The sequence below is a fragment of the Pempheris klunzingeri genome, chromosome 5 (genome assembly GCF_042242105.1).
Source record: "Pempheris klunzingeri isolate RE-2024b chromosome 5, fPemKlu1.hap1, whole genome shotgun sequence".
In the NCBI taxonomy this organism is placed as follows: Eukaryota; Metazoa; Chordata; class Actinopteri; order Acropomatiformes; family Pempheridae; genus Pempheris; species Pempheris klunzingeri.
Genome location: NC_092016.1, coordinates 7,107,838 through 7,121,430, shown reverse-complemented (window position 1 = coordinate 7,121,430; position 13,593 = coordinate 7,107,838). Strand labels below are relative to the sequence as shown.

The 13,593-nt window shown below is 41.2% G+C and overlaps 1 protein-coding gene across 1 annotated transcript in view; it reads left to right on the top strand.

Moving 5' to 3' along the window:
* Positions 1-13,593, top strand: part of ptprz1a (protein tyrosine phosphatase receptor type Z1a) — an 80,481-nt gene that overhangs the window by 44,691 nt on the left and 22,197 nt on the right. Inside the window, exons 8-12 of the mRNA XM_070830138.1 lie at positions 1,304-1,454; positions 4,867-5,051; positions 5,491-5,617; positions 8,696-8,736; positions 8,822-11,174. Coding sequence (XP_070686239.1) covers positions 1,304-1,454; positions 4,867-5,051; positions 5,491-5,617; positions 8,696-8,736; positions 8,822-11,174 — 2,857 coding nt within the window. The remainder of the gene's footprint in view (positions 1-1,303; positions 1,455-4,866; positions 5,052-5,490; positions 5,618-8,695; positions 8,737-8,821; positions 11,175-13,593) is intronic.

Sequence of the window (13,593 nt, the reverse complement as noted above, 5' to 3'; positions counted from 1 at the left end):
TTGTGTAACCAGAGGGAAGTGACTCACCTGAGCAGGTATGGAGGCCTTCCCAGTATGATTCATGGCACCTGCACGCCCATTCACTTCTGAACTGCTCAGAGAGCTGTGTGTTATGGATGATTGACAGTTTATTTTAGTGCTGTAGACATGTAGAGTTTTCCCACATTTTATGTTAAGACAGCATTCTACCATTTTTCAGAATACTAGGAGTTAAATTACTCTTCAGTTTGTTGTTGCAGGAGATTAGACAACTTAACAATTTAGCGCTGAGGTGCTTAGTCAATACGCAGGTTGATGTTTGAATTATTATTTAATTATACTATTTTGATTATCAATTAATTGCTTTAGTCTTTTATCAATCCTGAACTCTAAACACACTCTGGTTGCAGCTTGTGAGAAGTTCCTGTTTTTCTCCCTTTTATATCTTTGTAAGTTGAATATCTTTAGCAGATCGTGCACATGATATCTCCGTGGTGCCTTGAGGGAGTATTTTCAAATTTGGTCCAAACGTCCACTTAGACTCAAGGATGCACTGATTAGATTTTGGTGGTCAAAGGTCAGTGTGACCTCACAAAGCATATTTCTGACTGTAGCTCAAGAACTCATACACTAATTATGAGAGAGTTTCACACAAATGTCTAAAAAGTATAAAGTGATGATATTTAACATTCAAAAGGTCAAAGGTTAAACTTCATTGTGTCATTATAATGTTCTGCAAAAACACGTCTTCACCTCTGGCCATCATTTAACAGCATTACTCAGGAACAGATGGATGGATGGATGGATGGATGGATGGATGGATGGATGGATGGATACAAACATGGATATAAACTGCAACTGGACTAGTTGTTGAAGGCATTAAACTGTGAGGCACTATTTTCTGACATTGTATATTGCATTCTGGCACTGGTAATTGGTTAATCAAACAAACCTTTCTATAATAAAAAAGAAAGGTTCGTCACAACTCAGGGTTAATTGTACACTGAATCCTCGGACAAACTAGGACAAGTGCTCACTGTTTAGTTTTTGGTTCAAATTGGCACTTGTCACTTTGATACTATATCTTTAGGTGACTCTCTTTGGTTGATAATGCTATCACCGGTGAAAATGTCAAATAACAGATCCATGTGGTACATATCAGGCTGCAAGTTACACTTTCTTTCATCCTTCCTGTTGGCTCCTGGCGTTCAGTATGACTAACTGCATTCAGACTACAGGAGTATTACGCTTCTGTTGTTTGGCAGCAGGTGCTGGCACTGCTGATCCTGGTTTGTATTATGTTGCTGTGGTTCCTGTGTTGCAGCTGGAGATGTTCTGCGAGGTGATGACAATGCAGCAGGCTGGATATGTGATGCTGATGGACTACCTGCAGAACAACTACAGGGAGCAGCAGCAGCAGTTCATGGGTCAGGTGTTCTCCTCTTACACTGGCACCGAGGAGGTCCTCACACCAAGTACGTATCCAAAATCCTACACTTTTCCTGTCTGTCTGTTACATTTACATCACAGTCTGGTGCCACACTAGCAACCCCATGAGGCTGTAATGTTCAGCCTGGTGTTATAATGCAGCAACAAGCAGAGACTGTTTTCAAAATGTTGCCCTCTGGTGCGTTTGGGGTCACTCCGACATTCATACATTCATATCGTTTTCATTGAATCCAGTTTTGTTTATTCTTTTATCATTGAATTGAAAGCAGTCCCTGTTCACCACTATATAGTATAAACCCATGTCGTTTTAAAGGGAAAGTGTGCTGATTTAGCACATTGAAGTCTGTTTTCATGGGTTGGAGAGTACTATTACACTTTTGTGCCTTTTGTGTCTCCAGACGGAGCTGTTTGAAGTCTGATAAATTGCTTCAAGTGATGTTACTTGAGTCAGGGTCAGGGGACTGAAAACTACACGTTTGAACGACAACACATAAACACATAAACCTATGTAGAACAAAAGGAATACAACTATTAAGAATATAATGAAATACATCTCATATATTGTGGTGTTTTTATTAATTTTATGAATATAAATTCCATCCAATTCAATTGCTAAAACACCTTATAAACCTTTTATTCAGGTGATTTGTACCAGCTTCTGCTTCTCCTAAACCTGTACTAGACCTGAGTGTGACCCCAAGTATGAAGAGTCCCAGTGTAATGCTAATTAAATCAGACTTAAATGGATCAGAGACAAGTGGATCACATATGATGGGAAACAAATGACAGGGGGACAAGAATAGAGCTCCAATGGCCCAGATAAAATCTCAGTGACATCGGGAGGAGGTCAGCTTGGTTAACCATCGATTTTCACGCCACACGCCGGTTGTACTCGATGATTAGTAATGAAGTGCTATTGATCTGCGGGTTTTGGGAAGGGCTTGTTCTGGCAGACCAGGGGATTATTTGAAATTTACAATCTGAAGAGTATTTTTATCTGTGCACAGCTCAGATCCTCAGCTCTCTTTTAAAAATTGCTTGTAAAATTGATCTGTAATGTTATTCGATACAGTTACACTCTCAGATGGTGCTCTATATACTATATAATAATGTATATTGTTTTTTTATCCTAGTGGGAACCACCAGGTCCATTTAATTTTGCCAGCAACAGGAATCAGTATTGACCACAACAACAAAACTAGAACCCATCTAATTGAAAAAAAAAAAGAGGGTCTGGGTTCAGTTAAGTTGTGTGAAAATGGCATAAGTGTATAAGGAAAATATTTTTTGTACTGTTAATGGTGCTCATGTAGACAGCATGACTACCTCTCATGCACTTTTTAAATACAAGTGCATTTGAGGATCAACTTAAGTTTTTTATTCCATCCTCACCTTCACTTGATCTTATGATGATATTTTTTCTTATGATTATTTATCAAGACTAAACTGCTTTTACAGGTGCCAGAGATGAAACTTTGGTTGACACTTTGTGTAAAACAGGTGAATAAATGCTTCTATGAAGTTCATACACGTGTTCTCTAGGCTCACTCTGCCCCCTAGTGGCTGGAGCTGGATGGCCACAGACCCAGTCAGTCTTTGCCACTGTTGGTGCCTTCCTGGGTGGGAAGCATACGTCTCTGATTGCTGGAAAAAAAAATGGTTTGCATATGTATGCCCACCACAGATTTATTGCCAGTATAGCAGCAGCTCTGACACATAGCGTGACATTTTCATTTTGATCCCTCAAAGAGGATAAAGGTCAGAGGTGAAAGCCGAGGTTTAGGTTCAGCTCAGATCCAGTAGAGGAGAAAATATTATCAGTGGTTGGATAGGTGGAGCCTGCTATTGTCATCGATCCTCAACCTCTTTTAATCTGTGTTAATCCTCTGAGTGTCTGTCATCTGCATTATCTCCGCTCCTCTAATCTCAACTCTGACCCAGAATCATTCTTCTCTGGGTCCAGGAAATGACTCTTAAAAACACTGCATGGGGCACCTCCACACAAAGTAATAACAAGACAAGATTGATGAATAATAATAAACATGAATAATAATAAACATATATAGATTTTAAAAAGTGATAAGAACCAATTTGAAAGTCTTACAGTTTAAATTAAACACAGAAAAGGCTGAAAAATCATTATTATTACTACTACTATTATTATAATTATTATTATTATTATTATTTTGTTTAGTAGTAGTTGTACTAGTGGTAGTAGTAGTATGCATTACTATTTAAATCACTTGTCAGTCAGATCAGTAATCAGTCTAAGTTGTCACAGCTATAGGCTGACATCTGCTCAGACATAACATGGGTGCTGTTGGCTGGGACTGGACCAGGAAAATGAAGCCTCAGTGTTACATGTGTTATAGGATACTATAATAGTGGTGACATCTGCTATATTTGAGGCCAACACTTATGAAACCAAGGAGAGGTACGGACACAGAAACTGTGAATGCACCAATCAGATCTGTTGAATCTGTACCTGCACTGATTGTAACCTTATTATTATATCCAGTATTTCCTGGAGCTGCTGCTTGCTGTCAGATGTTAGCCGGCTTGCTGTGTCCAGTCTGAAAACATTGAGGAACCCACCCATTCGTGGGTCAAGAAATGCTTGGCTCCAGGTCTTCCAACAATGCAGGCCATGTTTTCCTTGCTGCTTCTGCTCCTTATCACGTGACACCTGCCCTTGGTATGGATGCACCTGTGGTTAGCATCATGGATGATGTCACAGTCACTACGGCCCCCCCACTTCAGTCTGGCCAGCCTCTTACAGCCTGAGGTCCTCCTACTTGGTGATTCCATAATTAGATTTGATGACGTCCCAAATGGAATCAGCTACCTGGTGCAAAAATCTTAGACATCTTTAAACTCATCACTGCTCTCATTTCCTGTCACCCGACTGCCCTCACCATTATTGTGCATGTTGACAAGAACAGTCTGTGAAACTACAGCAGGACTTTGAGACACAGGAAGTCCTGTGAGAATTTTCAGCATGCATCACTGGCTTCTCAATTGTTGTGTCACCACTTGTCTTGGTTTTATAAAGCAGCTTGACTATCGCCGGACTCTGTAGGATCTCGACAAGTTGGATCATCTCAATTTGAGCCACAAGGGAACAAGACTGTGAAAACAACACATCACTTACAGTTTGTAAACCCCCCTGACAAGTAGGGAGGATCGGACAAAGTAGTCCCAGACAGCCCCCAGATACATATATATCAATCCCCTGTCCCACCCTCTTCAAACCACAGCCATCTTTATACTGGTTCTCACAAATACGAGACCCTCTGTTAAATGAATCTGAATGTTAAATGAGAAGGAGTTCCATCTCAAGTCAAACACAACACAGCTACTCCCAACCGATGAGTCTCTATGCCTTTTAATTTAGAAAAACTTTTTTTGAATTTGTTGTTGTTTGTCTCCTTCTGTCAGTGTGCAGTTCAGAGCCAGAGAACATCCAGGCGGCACCCTATAATCTCAGCAGCCTACTGGTGACGTGGGAGCGGCCCCGGGCGGTTTACGATGCCAGCATCGAGAAATACTCTGTCAGCTACAGATTGGCCAATGCAGAAAATGTCTCCCCCACTGTGTACTTGACTGACGGAGACCAGGATGTGGTGAGAGAGAGAGTCTGCACGTTCTATAAGGATTTCCTTACTGTACTTTGTAATGCATTCAAAGCCATCGTGTCTACAACCTCTGTCAGGCCAGAATTGGCAGCCGTCACCAATATGCTCAGTGAAAATCTAAATGAATATCAAACTGAGCAGGTAAACATTGATCATAGAGCCACACAAAATTTTACACCATTCAAACAGCCATAGACTAACAATAACATGTTGAGCTGACTCTAAACCAGACATTTCTGTCCTGCTAGTTTCTGTGTAAACCATCCACCACTTTATTAAAATCCAGAGCTCAGAGAAATCACTAGATGCAAATATCTCATCAGAAAGTCTGTGAATTCAGCCTAAAACTAATGGTGTACTTTGTAAAACTAGTTGAAGTATATGCACTATACTTTGCAGCTAATGTCATTCTGTCTTCCACCACCAGGGAGCGATACTTGATGACCTATTAGCCAACACCAGCTACGCGATCGAGGTGGTGGCAGTCTGCACCAATGGTCTGTACGGACGTGTGAGTGACCTGGTGACGGTCGTCATGCCCGTCGACGACCCTGGTAAGAGCGACCGTGCCCAAGAATGAGCGTAGAGTTCGGCAGATGAATCATACAGAAAAGTCTCGTTCCCTCTTATTTCTTCTTTTTTGAGATACGTAAAACCAGTTCTCTGGCTTTTTAGAGCAGAGCAGTGGCTTTAAAACTGAGGGAAGGAACACTAAATCCATGGAAGCCCATTACAGACAGGAAAACACAAGGATGAAACATTGGCAACATGTTTACATCTCATAATTTCATCCAATTTGGATTCATAATTGCAACTTAAAATTGCAAATAGTGAAATGAAGTGAAATTCTGACTGAATAAGTAAACTAACTTTTTTTTTGTCAGATATGGGTTTCCAAATTAAACAACAGTGATTCCAGATAACAAAAGTCTTTTAACCTCACCACTACACTCACAAGCCTTATACCCTCAGTGGGAAAATGAAGATTTGAATTCAAAGGAAATGTTTCTTGTCGGCCATCTGATCCAAAAGCGGATCATTTTCACCCTGTGCACCCAGTACAGAGCCTGGCTCAGCACAAAGACTGTAGACATGTAGAAGCCTATAATAATATCAAGTGAAAAATAAACCTTTTACCAATTTTTAATTTTATTTTACAGGCTAAACTTTCAGGACAGATTACTGGTATAAGTTCATGTTAATGGTGCAGTAAATTCACTTCTACTTATTTGACTTATTTTATCACCAATCACATTTGTTTTCTTTTAGAAACATTTCAATCCTTCCACTCATCCTCCCACTGAACCCCGAATGAGACAACTGATCTTTTCTTTCTTTTTTCCATCCTCTTTATTTCACACTTCACCCTCCCTGCCCTTCACTCTGGGGTATATATTTGGTGTTTTGTGAGGATCTAATCACACACACACACACATGCAGTGCTGTTGTTTTACTTGTCCTTTTTCTGTTTTTCACTGTTTCTCTGTGTACTCTTTAAATCTTTATATATTTCTATATTTCTAAGATGAAAGAACACGCTTGGTGAGGGGTCAAGGGGTCATTTCCTGTGTCCCTTCATGTCACATGAAAGACAAAGTGGCCATCTTTGTTTTGTTTTCATTATGTGGCGTCCGTTCCTTCTGCCTCTCACAGTAAGAGAAATGTTTGCATGTGTGCAGCAGCATTTTGTTGTAACATGGATTGGAATGGTAATCGTAGTAACTTTGTATTTCAACTGAACTTTATATTAAATAAACTAATATGTCTTGTTACAAAGGAAAACAATCCCCTGCATCCTATTTCAGTGTCAGCTTGCATGAATGAATGATATTCTGCAACATCTAGTAGATTTACCTGACAGAGTATTTAGTGACATCACTGTCTGCACCACGTTGGCTAAGCTAACATCATCGTCCCATCGGCTTTTGCAATTTAGATTGGTCGGTGCCACGACAGCTCGGCTAGCTTAACATCAATGCTAGCTAGGTTTGTTATTATTATCCAATTAAACTGGCAGCTGATCAGTTGATTTAAATTACAGTTTATGTGTGCTTTTCTTTTGGTTTCTGACAGCAGTTATTAGAATTCTTTTAGCAGAGGCAAGCAAGTTATTTATTACTTAACAGTCTTATTTGAGGATTACATCTGGGTTACATTATTACATTATTTTCAGGTGTAGGCGTGATATAATGGTGGGCAACAAAAGTGCAAATTGAATTTTATAACTAAGAAAAAACTAAATTGAGGTGATTGGATATACTAAGATTCATTTTGTTTTGCTTATATTATGAGGTGATTAAATGCTTTTTGCATCAATCAAAACAATTTTAGAAAGTAACTGAAGATTGTTGACTTTATCAAATATTTGTTTTTGATTTATGATGAGTCAAGTCATCTATAAAATATAAATTCCAGAAGCAATTCTGAATGACCATCACTATTAACTTCTGCCCAGATTTATTATGTCAAATAATTTATTCAAAAATTATGTGAAATACAGAAAATCATTTTTTTGAAGCTGTAATATTAGCTGTATTAACAGTTCATTATAAAAGCTAGAATCAATTTTGTTGATTGATTAATCAATTAACCAACTAATAAGTTGAACACTAAATCAAGTGTTTCATGAGGTGCTTTTTTGAGAACCAAATAGCTCAACAAGAGCTTTCCCCTGATAGATTAGCGTTTGTTTTAGCCTCTTACGGCCTTTAGCACAGAGTCATCTCCCCCAAAAACCCAGTTCATTAAACTTGTAAAACCTTATCTCATGCTTCACAAACCAGTTTGATCTGGTCTCCATGATGTGTGACTTAGCCTCAGACAGGTAAGCGCCACACCACCACCTGCCCCCTGCCGTGCCCACTGTGTGCTTTGCTTCTGAGCGCGACCAACACATGTGGCATTTGCAAATAAGTCTTTTTGTGAGCTTGTTTTATCCCATTTAGGTGACAGACGAGTGGAATTTGAATACCAAAATGATTAGACAATCGGAAGAAAGAAATTAGTTCAGATTCCTGTTCTTGGCTCGTCTGGTTATAAAGGAGGATGAAACAGAAAAGTGATTAATTGCAAATGCTGTTTGTTCCAGATGTTCTTTGTTTGCTTGTGTCTTTGAGGGAGTCTATGCATGAAAGTCCAAATATGTCTGATATGTTGCATGCGGGTGTTTGTCACCATTTGGTCTTGTGTTCATCATTAAGCCAACAAACTGCTTGAGGTGGTGTGTTCAACCTTTCCCTTTTTCCTTTTTCTCCTACTGTCATTTCACACATTTACATCATCAAGAGCAACATATTCACATCCAAATTGAATGGATTATTATTAAGGTTTTTTAGGTTCAATGTACCTTCTTTTCATTTTGCTGAAAAATCCAGAAACACAATGTCTCAGGTTTTGTTTTCACCTCTGTGATGCTCTCATCACACTTTTCAAATCGTTTTACCCTTTGTGACATGTCTCTGCTTTTTAGCAATGGTTTTTATACATTTTCAGGAAATTAACCTCAATACAACTCAGATAAATTGAAAGATCAAAATATGTGTTGAATTATGTATTCCACGAGTTTGCAGTCATTTTAGTCATGTTTTGAATTACTTTGTATAACTAATGATGCAACCTTCGCCTTTTCTCAGAAAATGCACCGGACCCAGAGTCTGATGAATTTAACGCTGAGGTAAGGAAGCCTATTATGTTTCTTCGTTTATTTTCCCACTTAGAACCATCACTATTATTTATACAAACCTTTCACTCGCCAACAGAGCAACTATGACCCTGATCTGTCTTGGAATGAACCAGTCCAAACTGAAGATTATGATCTGGCCTGGATTCCTACAAAATCACCAGGGACCACAACGTCCGCACCACCTCTTTTACCTCTACCTGGCATCAGAACCACAGCAAGAGAATCTGGATGGAGGGAAACCACCACTGATCCAGTTACCCCGGTAAGATCCACCCAGCACAGTCAAGTCAGGAGCCATTCTGAAGAGACGGCAAGCCGCAGGCCCTCGACGCAGCCACCAGATACCAGAGGCAGTGCTGACTTCAATGTCAATGCTCCCTTTTACTCCACAACAACAACCAAGGAAGTCTTCATTTCCACATCCACTACTTCTTCATATTCCAGTACAAAGACAGGTGGTGTTTTTGGAGGTATCAGTCCAAAAGACTCCTCTGAAAAAACAAAAGGCAGTGTTAGTTCTACTGCTCCTACGTTCACCAAAGCAAAGACAAATGGTGGTAAAAGTATTTCTTCACACAGCACCACCACGACCAGACTGAGGTCTGGCACCAGCTACATGAGCAGCACAACACCGTCTTCCTTCATCCAGGGCCGGACCGTCAAAGGAGTTGTGCACGCCGCAAAAGAAGACACCACCACTGATGGAGGTGTGTCTGCTGGACCCGGACGTCTTCCAGAGATCCAGACAGAAAGTTCGACCTTCCAACCTTCCTCCTCGGGCGAAGCTCTTCCGCATACGCGCACAAGTCCCAGCATGCCTCATTTGTCATCTACAACGACCTCTGTCCGGTTGAGTGGCGTTCTCTTGCAGACCACACAGCCGCTGTCCAACGGTGAGCGCCCCCCTGTCCTCCCTCCCTCTTCTTCCTCCTCCTCCTTCGCCTCCTCCCCTCTGTGTGACACTGCGGACCCAAGCACTGCCCCCTCCACTTGCCTGCATGACCCTCCGTCCTCTTGGCCTGTGTTGTCTGCCTCTGCATCGGACTCCCAGCATGCCGCTACCGCGCCGCTGTCTAGCAAAGACCCGGCTTCTCCTTCAACCCCCACACTCTCCGCTTCCACCCTGCCTCACCTCCCTCACTCCTCGCACCCCCTGTCTGGTCGGGAGACTGACCTCGTCTTCCCTGGTGTTACATCCGATGATAATGATAGCGATGGTGAATTGTTGTCTGGGTCTGGGTCTTCGCCTACGGTGGTCACTTCAGGTGACTCAGTATTTAGCGGTACCCCTCCTCTTCAAATGGTGCTGGATCCGTCCAGCACCACCGTCGCTGCAGAGTCATCTGAATCCTCCTGGGATCCATCACTCTCAACAGTCTCTCGGTCTCTCAGCCCCACCCTCCAGCCTTCAGTTATCCTCTCTAGTGACTTCACCATTTCTGGTTCAACTCCAGGCTTATCCCGCTCTTTTTCGGTTGGGTTTGAGGACTCGAGGTACGCCATGGGGAGCACAATAGAGTCTTTCCTCCCCGAGGTCAGCGGTGATGGGTTTTCGTTAGCTAGCAATGTGGACCCCATATGTGGCTGTTCTCTTGAGCCGTCAGTGTCCTCGTCCTGGTTGCATGCGTCTCCTCATCTACCCCTGCCGTCCTCAGCCTGGGACTCTGCTAGCTTAGAGCTTTACTCTAGTGTGGGCTTCCCTTCACCCTCTGGTGTTGGTATAGACGATCTTCTACACTCTCCGTCCATGCTGGGTTCTGATGGGTTCTCCTTAGACCAGCGTCTACTCTCTCATAGCATTATCTCTCCCTCATCGTCCTCCTCACACTCCCACCTTCTCCAAGCCACCCTTAGTGACCTGCCCGTTTCTGTTGCAGCCACAGCGTCTGGGGTCGGGGATCCCTGGTTCTCGGCATCAGATGTGAACTCCGCCCTACAAACCCCTGCCCCCCCTTCCTCACCCACAGCCCTCCCCTTCACCCCCACCCCAGAAAGACAGGCATTAGACACTAGCAGCAGTGCCTCCGGCTCAGCCGTGTCCCCTGACTTCCAGGAAGGTGTAGATCAGGAGTGGGACAGGGTTCAAACCTCGGGCTCTGGAGAGATTGCGTTACCTTATTCAACCAAAGTCACTAATACGGTTCCCCCATCTACGACCTCTGAGTCTGGCCAGACCCCTGACGATATGGAAGATCACTCTTCAGCTTTCTATTTTGAAAGCGAGAGTGGTAGTGCCATTACCTCGGAGGTAGGAGGCACAGCGACGCCAACCATTCCTGCAGTAACCTCAGCTCCACCCTGGTCGCTGGGTGGGGAGGAAGAGAGCGGCTCGGGGCAAGGTGAAAGCCCGTACGACAACGAGACGTCCTCTGACTTCAGTATCTCCGAACGCACAGAAAGAGAGTCAGAGGAAGAGGAGCCAGTTGCAGGTAAAAAAGCCGTCCGTGTGGGCTAAAATCTGCATTACACCTGCAAAATGCCAAGGGATCAGGAAGAGTTCTGGACACCAAAAAGATGACTAATCCACCATCTATCAACAACAAACTACATTTCATTTTTTCATTTTTGTCTGGGAAAGCGAAAGTGAGAAAATTCATGCATGCAAGGTAAAACATCACCCGTAACCGTCACCAATCAGGACCCCGTAACTTCAATGAATGTACCATCTCTATCTTCATCATCATTTGAGAATCATCAATCATTAATATCAGGTCGTGGGGGGCTGAGAGGTGAGAGAGGCCTGGTAGGGTCACCCTGATGTCAGTCTATCATAGAGCTCAGTATGATACTGCTGCACTGAGTTAAGCCATGAGGGGGCAAAAAAGGCAACTCTCCACTGGTAAAACAAAAAAAAGAAAGTCACCACACGTCTAGATCACATAGATAACATTATTGCTGCATTTTATATAAAAGTGTTGTGCTTTTCTGTTTTTTATTTTCTGTTTTTCTAATCTGTGTTTTTTTTTTTTTTTTTCCTGTATTTATTATCTTTGGGGTTTCTTTTCAATTTGTTCATCACCTTTGAGGTGTTCATTTGGTTACATGTTAGTTGTTGCATGATTCATTGGTCCAGTAGCTAAAAAAAAAATCAAAACCGATCAAGAAGTAGTGACTCTTTTAATTGTTTACTACCATTGGAGTGTTGCCTTTTACCTGTTTTGAGATAAACAAAAAAGTTATTTTTCTGAGGCAGAGCACAAAACTGAGAATCTGTGCAAGAGAAGCACACTTGTTTCCTTAATTCATCCATCTAACTTATAAAAGCTTCAGCCCCTTCAGTACATACCTACTATTCACTACTTTTAATCCCTTTATTATGTTTTTAAGTATGTAAGCGAAACAAATAATCTATATATTATAGTAATTAGGAGTCCAAAGATATTTTGAAAAATGTTATTTGATTAAATTAGAGAGCGTGCATCAAATCTTTAATATGCTGTAGTATAGATGCGTTGTCCCGATGACACATGGTCACTCTATGCCTAAATTATATTGAAAATAGTTTTTACAGGCTTGTGATTGAGTGAGGAAGAGTTATCTAGGCTGCGATTGTGCACACTTGGTAAAAAAAATTGTCATGTATTTAATTAGGATACCAATTAAGTCACACAGTCAACAAAACAGCATTTTCTTTGGCTATGTGTCAATGAACACTGAAATCCTTTCAACTCAACATGTTCACCACCGTGGGTGCTCATCCAGTATAATTAAAGCTCTGTTATATTAAAGTACCTACAATGACGTCCAAAATCCCCAATTCCAATTTGAGAAATGCAGTTTATAACTTTTAGACAAATACAGCAGTCTTCTAATCCCAGATGTTACCCGTCATGGCCACTAGAGTGCAGCAAAGTTCTTTGAAGCTTTAATTTGTTCCCCGCCATCCCCACCTACAATGTGTCTGACTACGCTGCACTACATACAGTCTCTACTATAACTCAAAATCCCCAGTAAATAGAACAATTCATGAATATTTCGACAGTTCTACATTAAAAATCATACAGAGTGTCCAATAATCAGAATAAACTCCTGTCACAGGTTTAGTGGAGCGCTGGACCATGTTTTTTAAAGAACCATACAGGTGGTTTTACATGTTGTGCTTTATTAATAACACATCATGTATACTACAATTTCTATTGCTACTTAATATACTGAGATTGGGAAAGGTAGAACCTTGTCTTGATTTGGTTCTACTTTGCATTATTAACTATAGACCATCCCATCAGTTTGTAGACCAGTTTCCCTCCACACAGGCAGCTCTTATTTGTTAGTTCTATGAAAATCAGCTTGTAAAGATTCAAAGCTTGCTGCAGACAGATAATCCATCACAGTCAACTAAATTTGCCTTAATGTTTTTGTGCAGCTACTTAAAAGTTACATTTTAATACTTGTTTGAAAACTTTTTGAGCTGATGTGTTATTATATCTATTCATTCTCTCAGCAACAGAGCTCATAAATGCTGTGCTTTTGGTCTAGTTTTGGTTGTCGGAGCATCTTTGAAAGCACATTAAGTGGATTATTTCAAAAGAGTCTTTGTGCAACAGCTTTACAACATGTCAAAGACTGAACTTTAACGAATGGAAAATAAAGGGAGTGAATCATTCACTATGACTGTAATAATCTATGTGCAGCAAGTTTCAAGTCTCATAAAGTCTTAAATTCTTTGTCCGCATAGATGGTGTGTGGATCAAGGGCATCATATGTTGCACATATTGTAAAGTCCAGTGAGGCAAATATGTGATGTGTCATTTTGGGCTATATGAATAAAATTGACTTTAATTCTCTTAGAGTTGAACTAAAACAGTAGCTGCCTACATGGTTGGAAATAACTCTAAAAACTTATGGTAC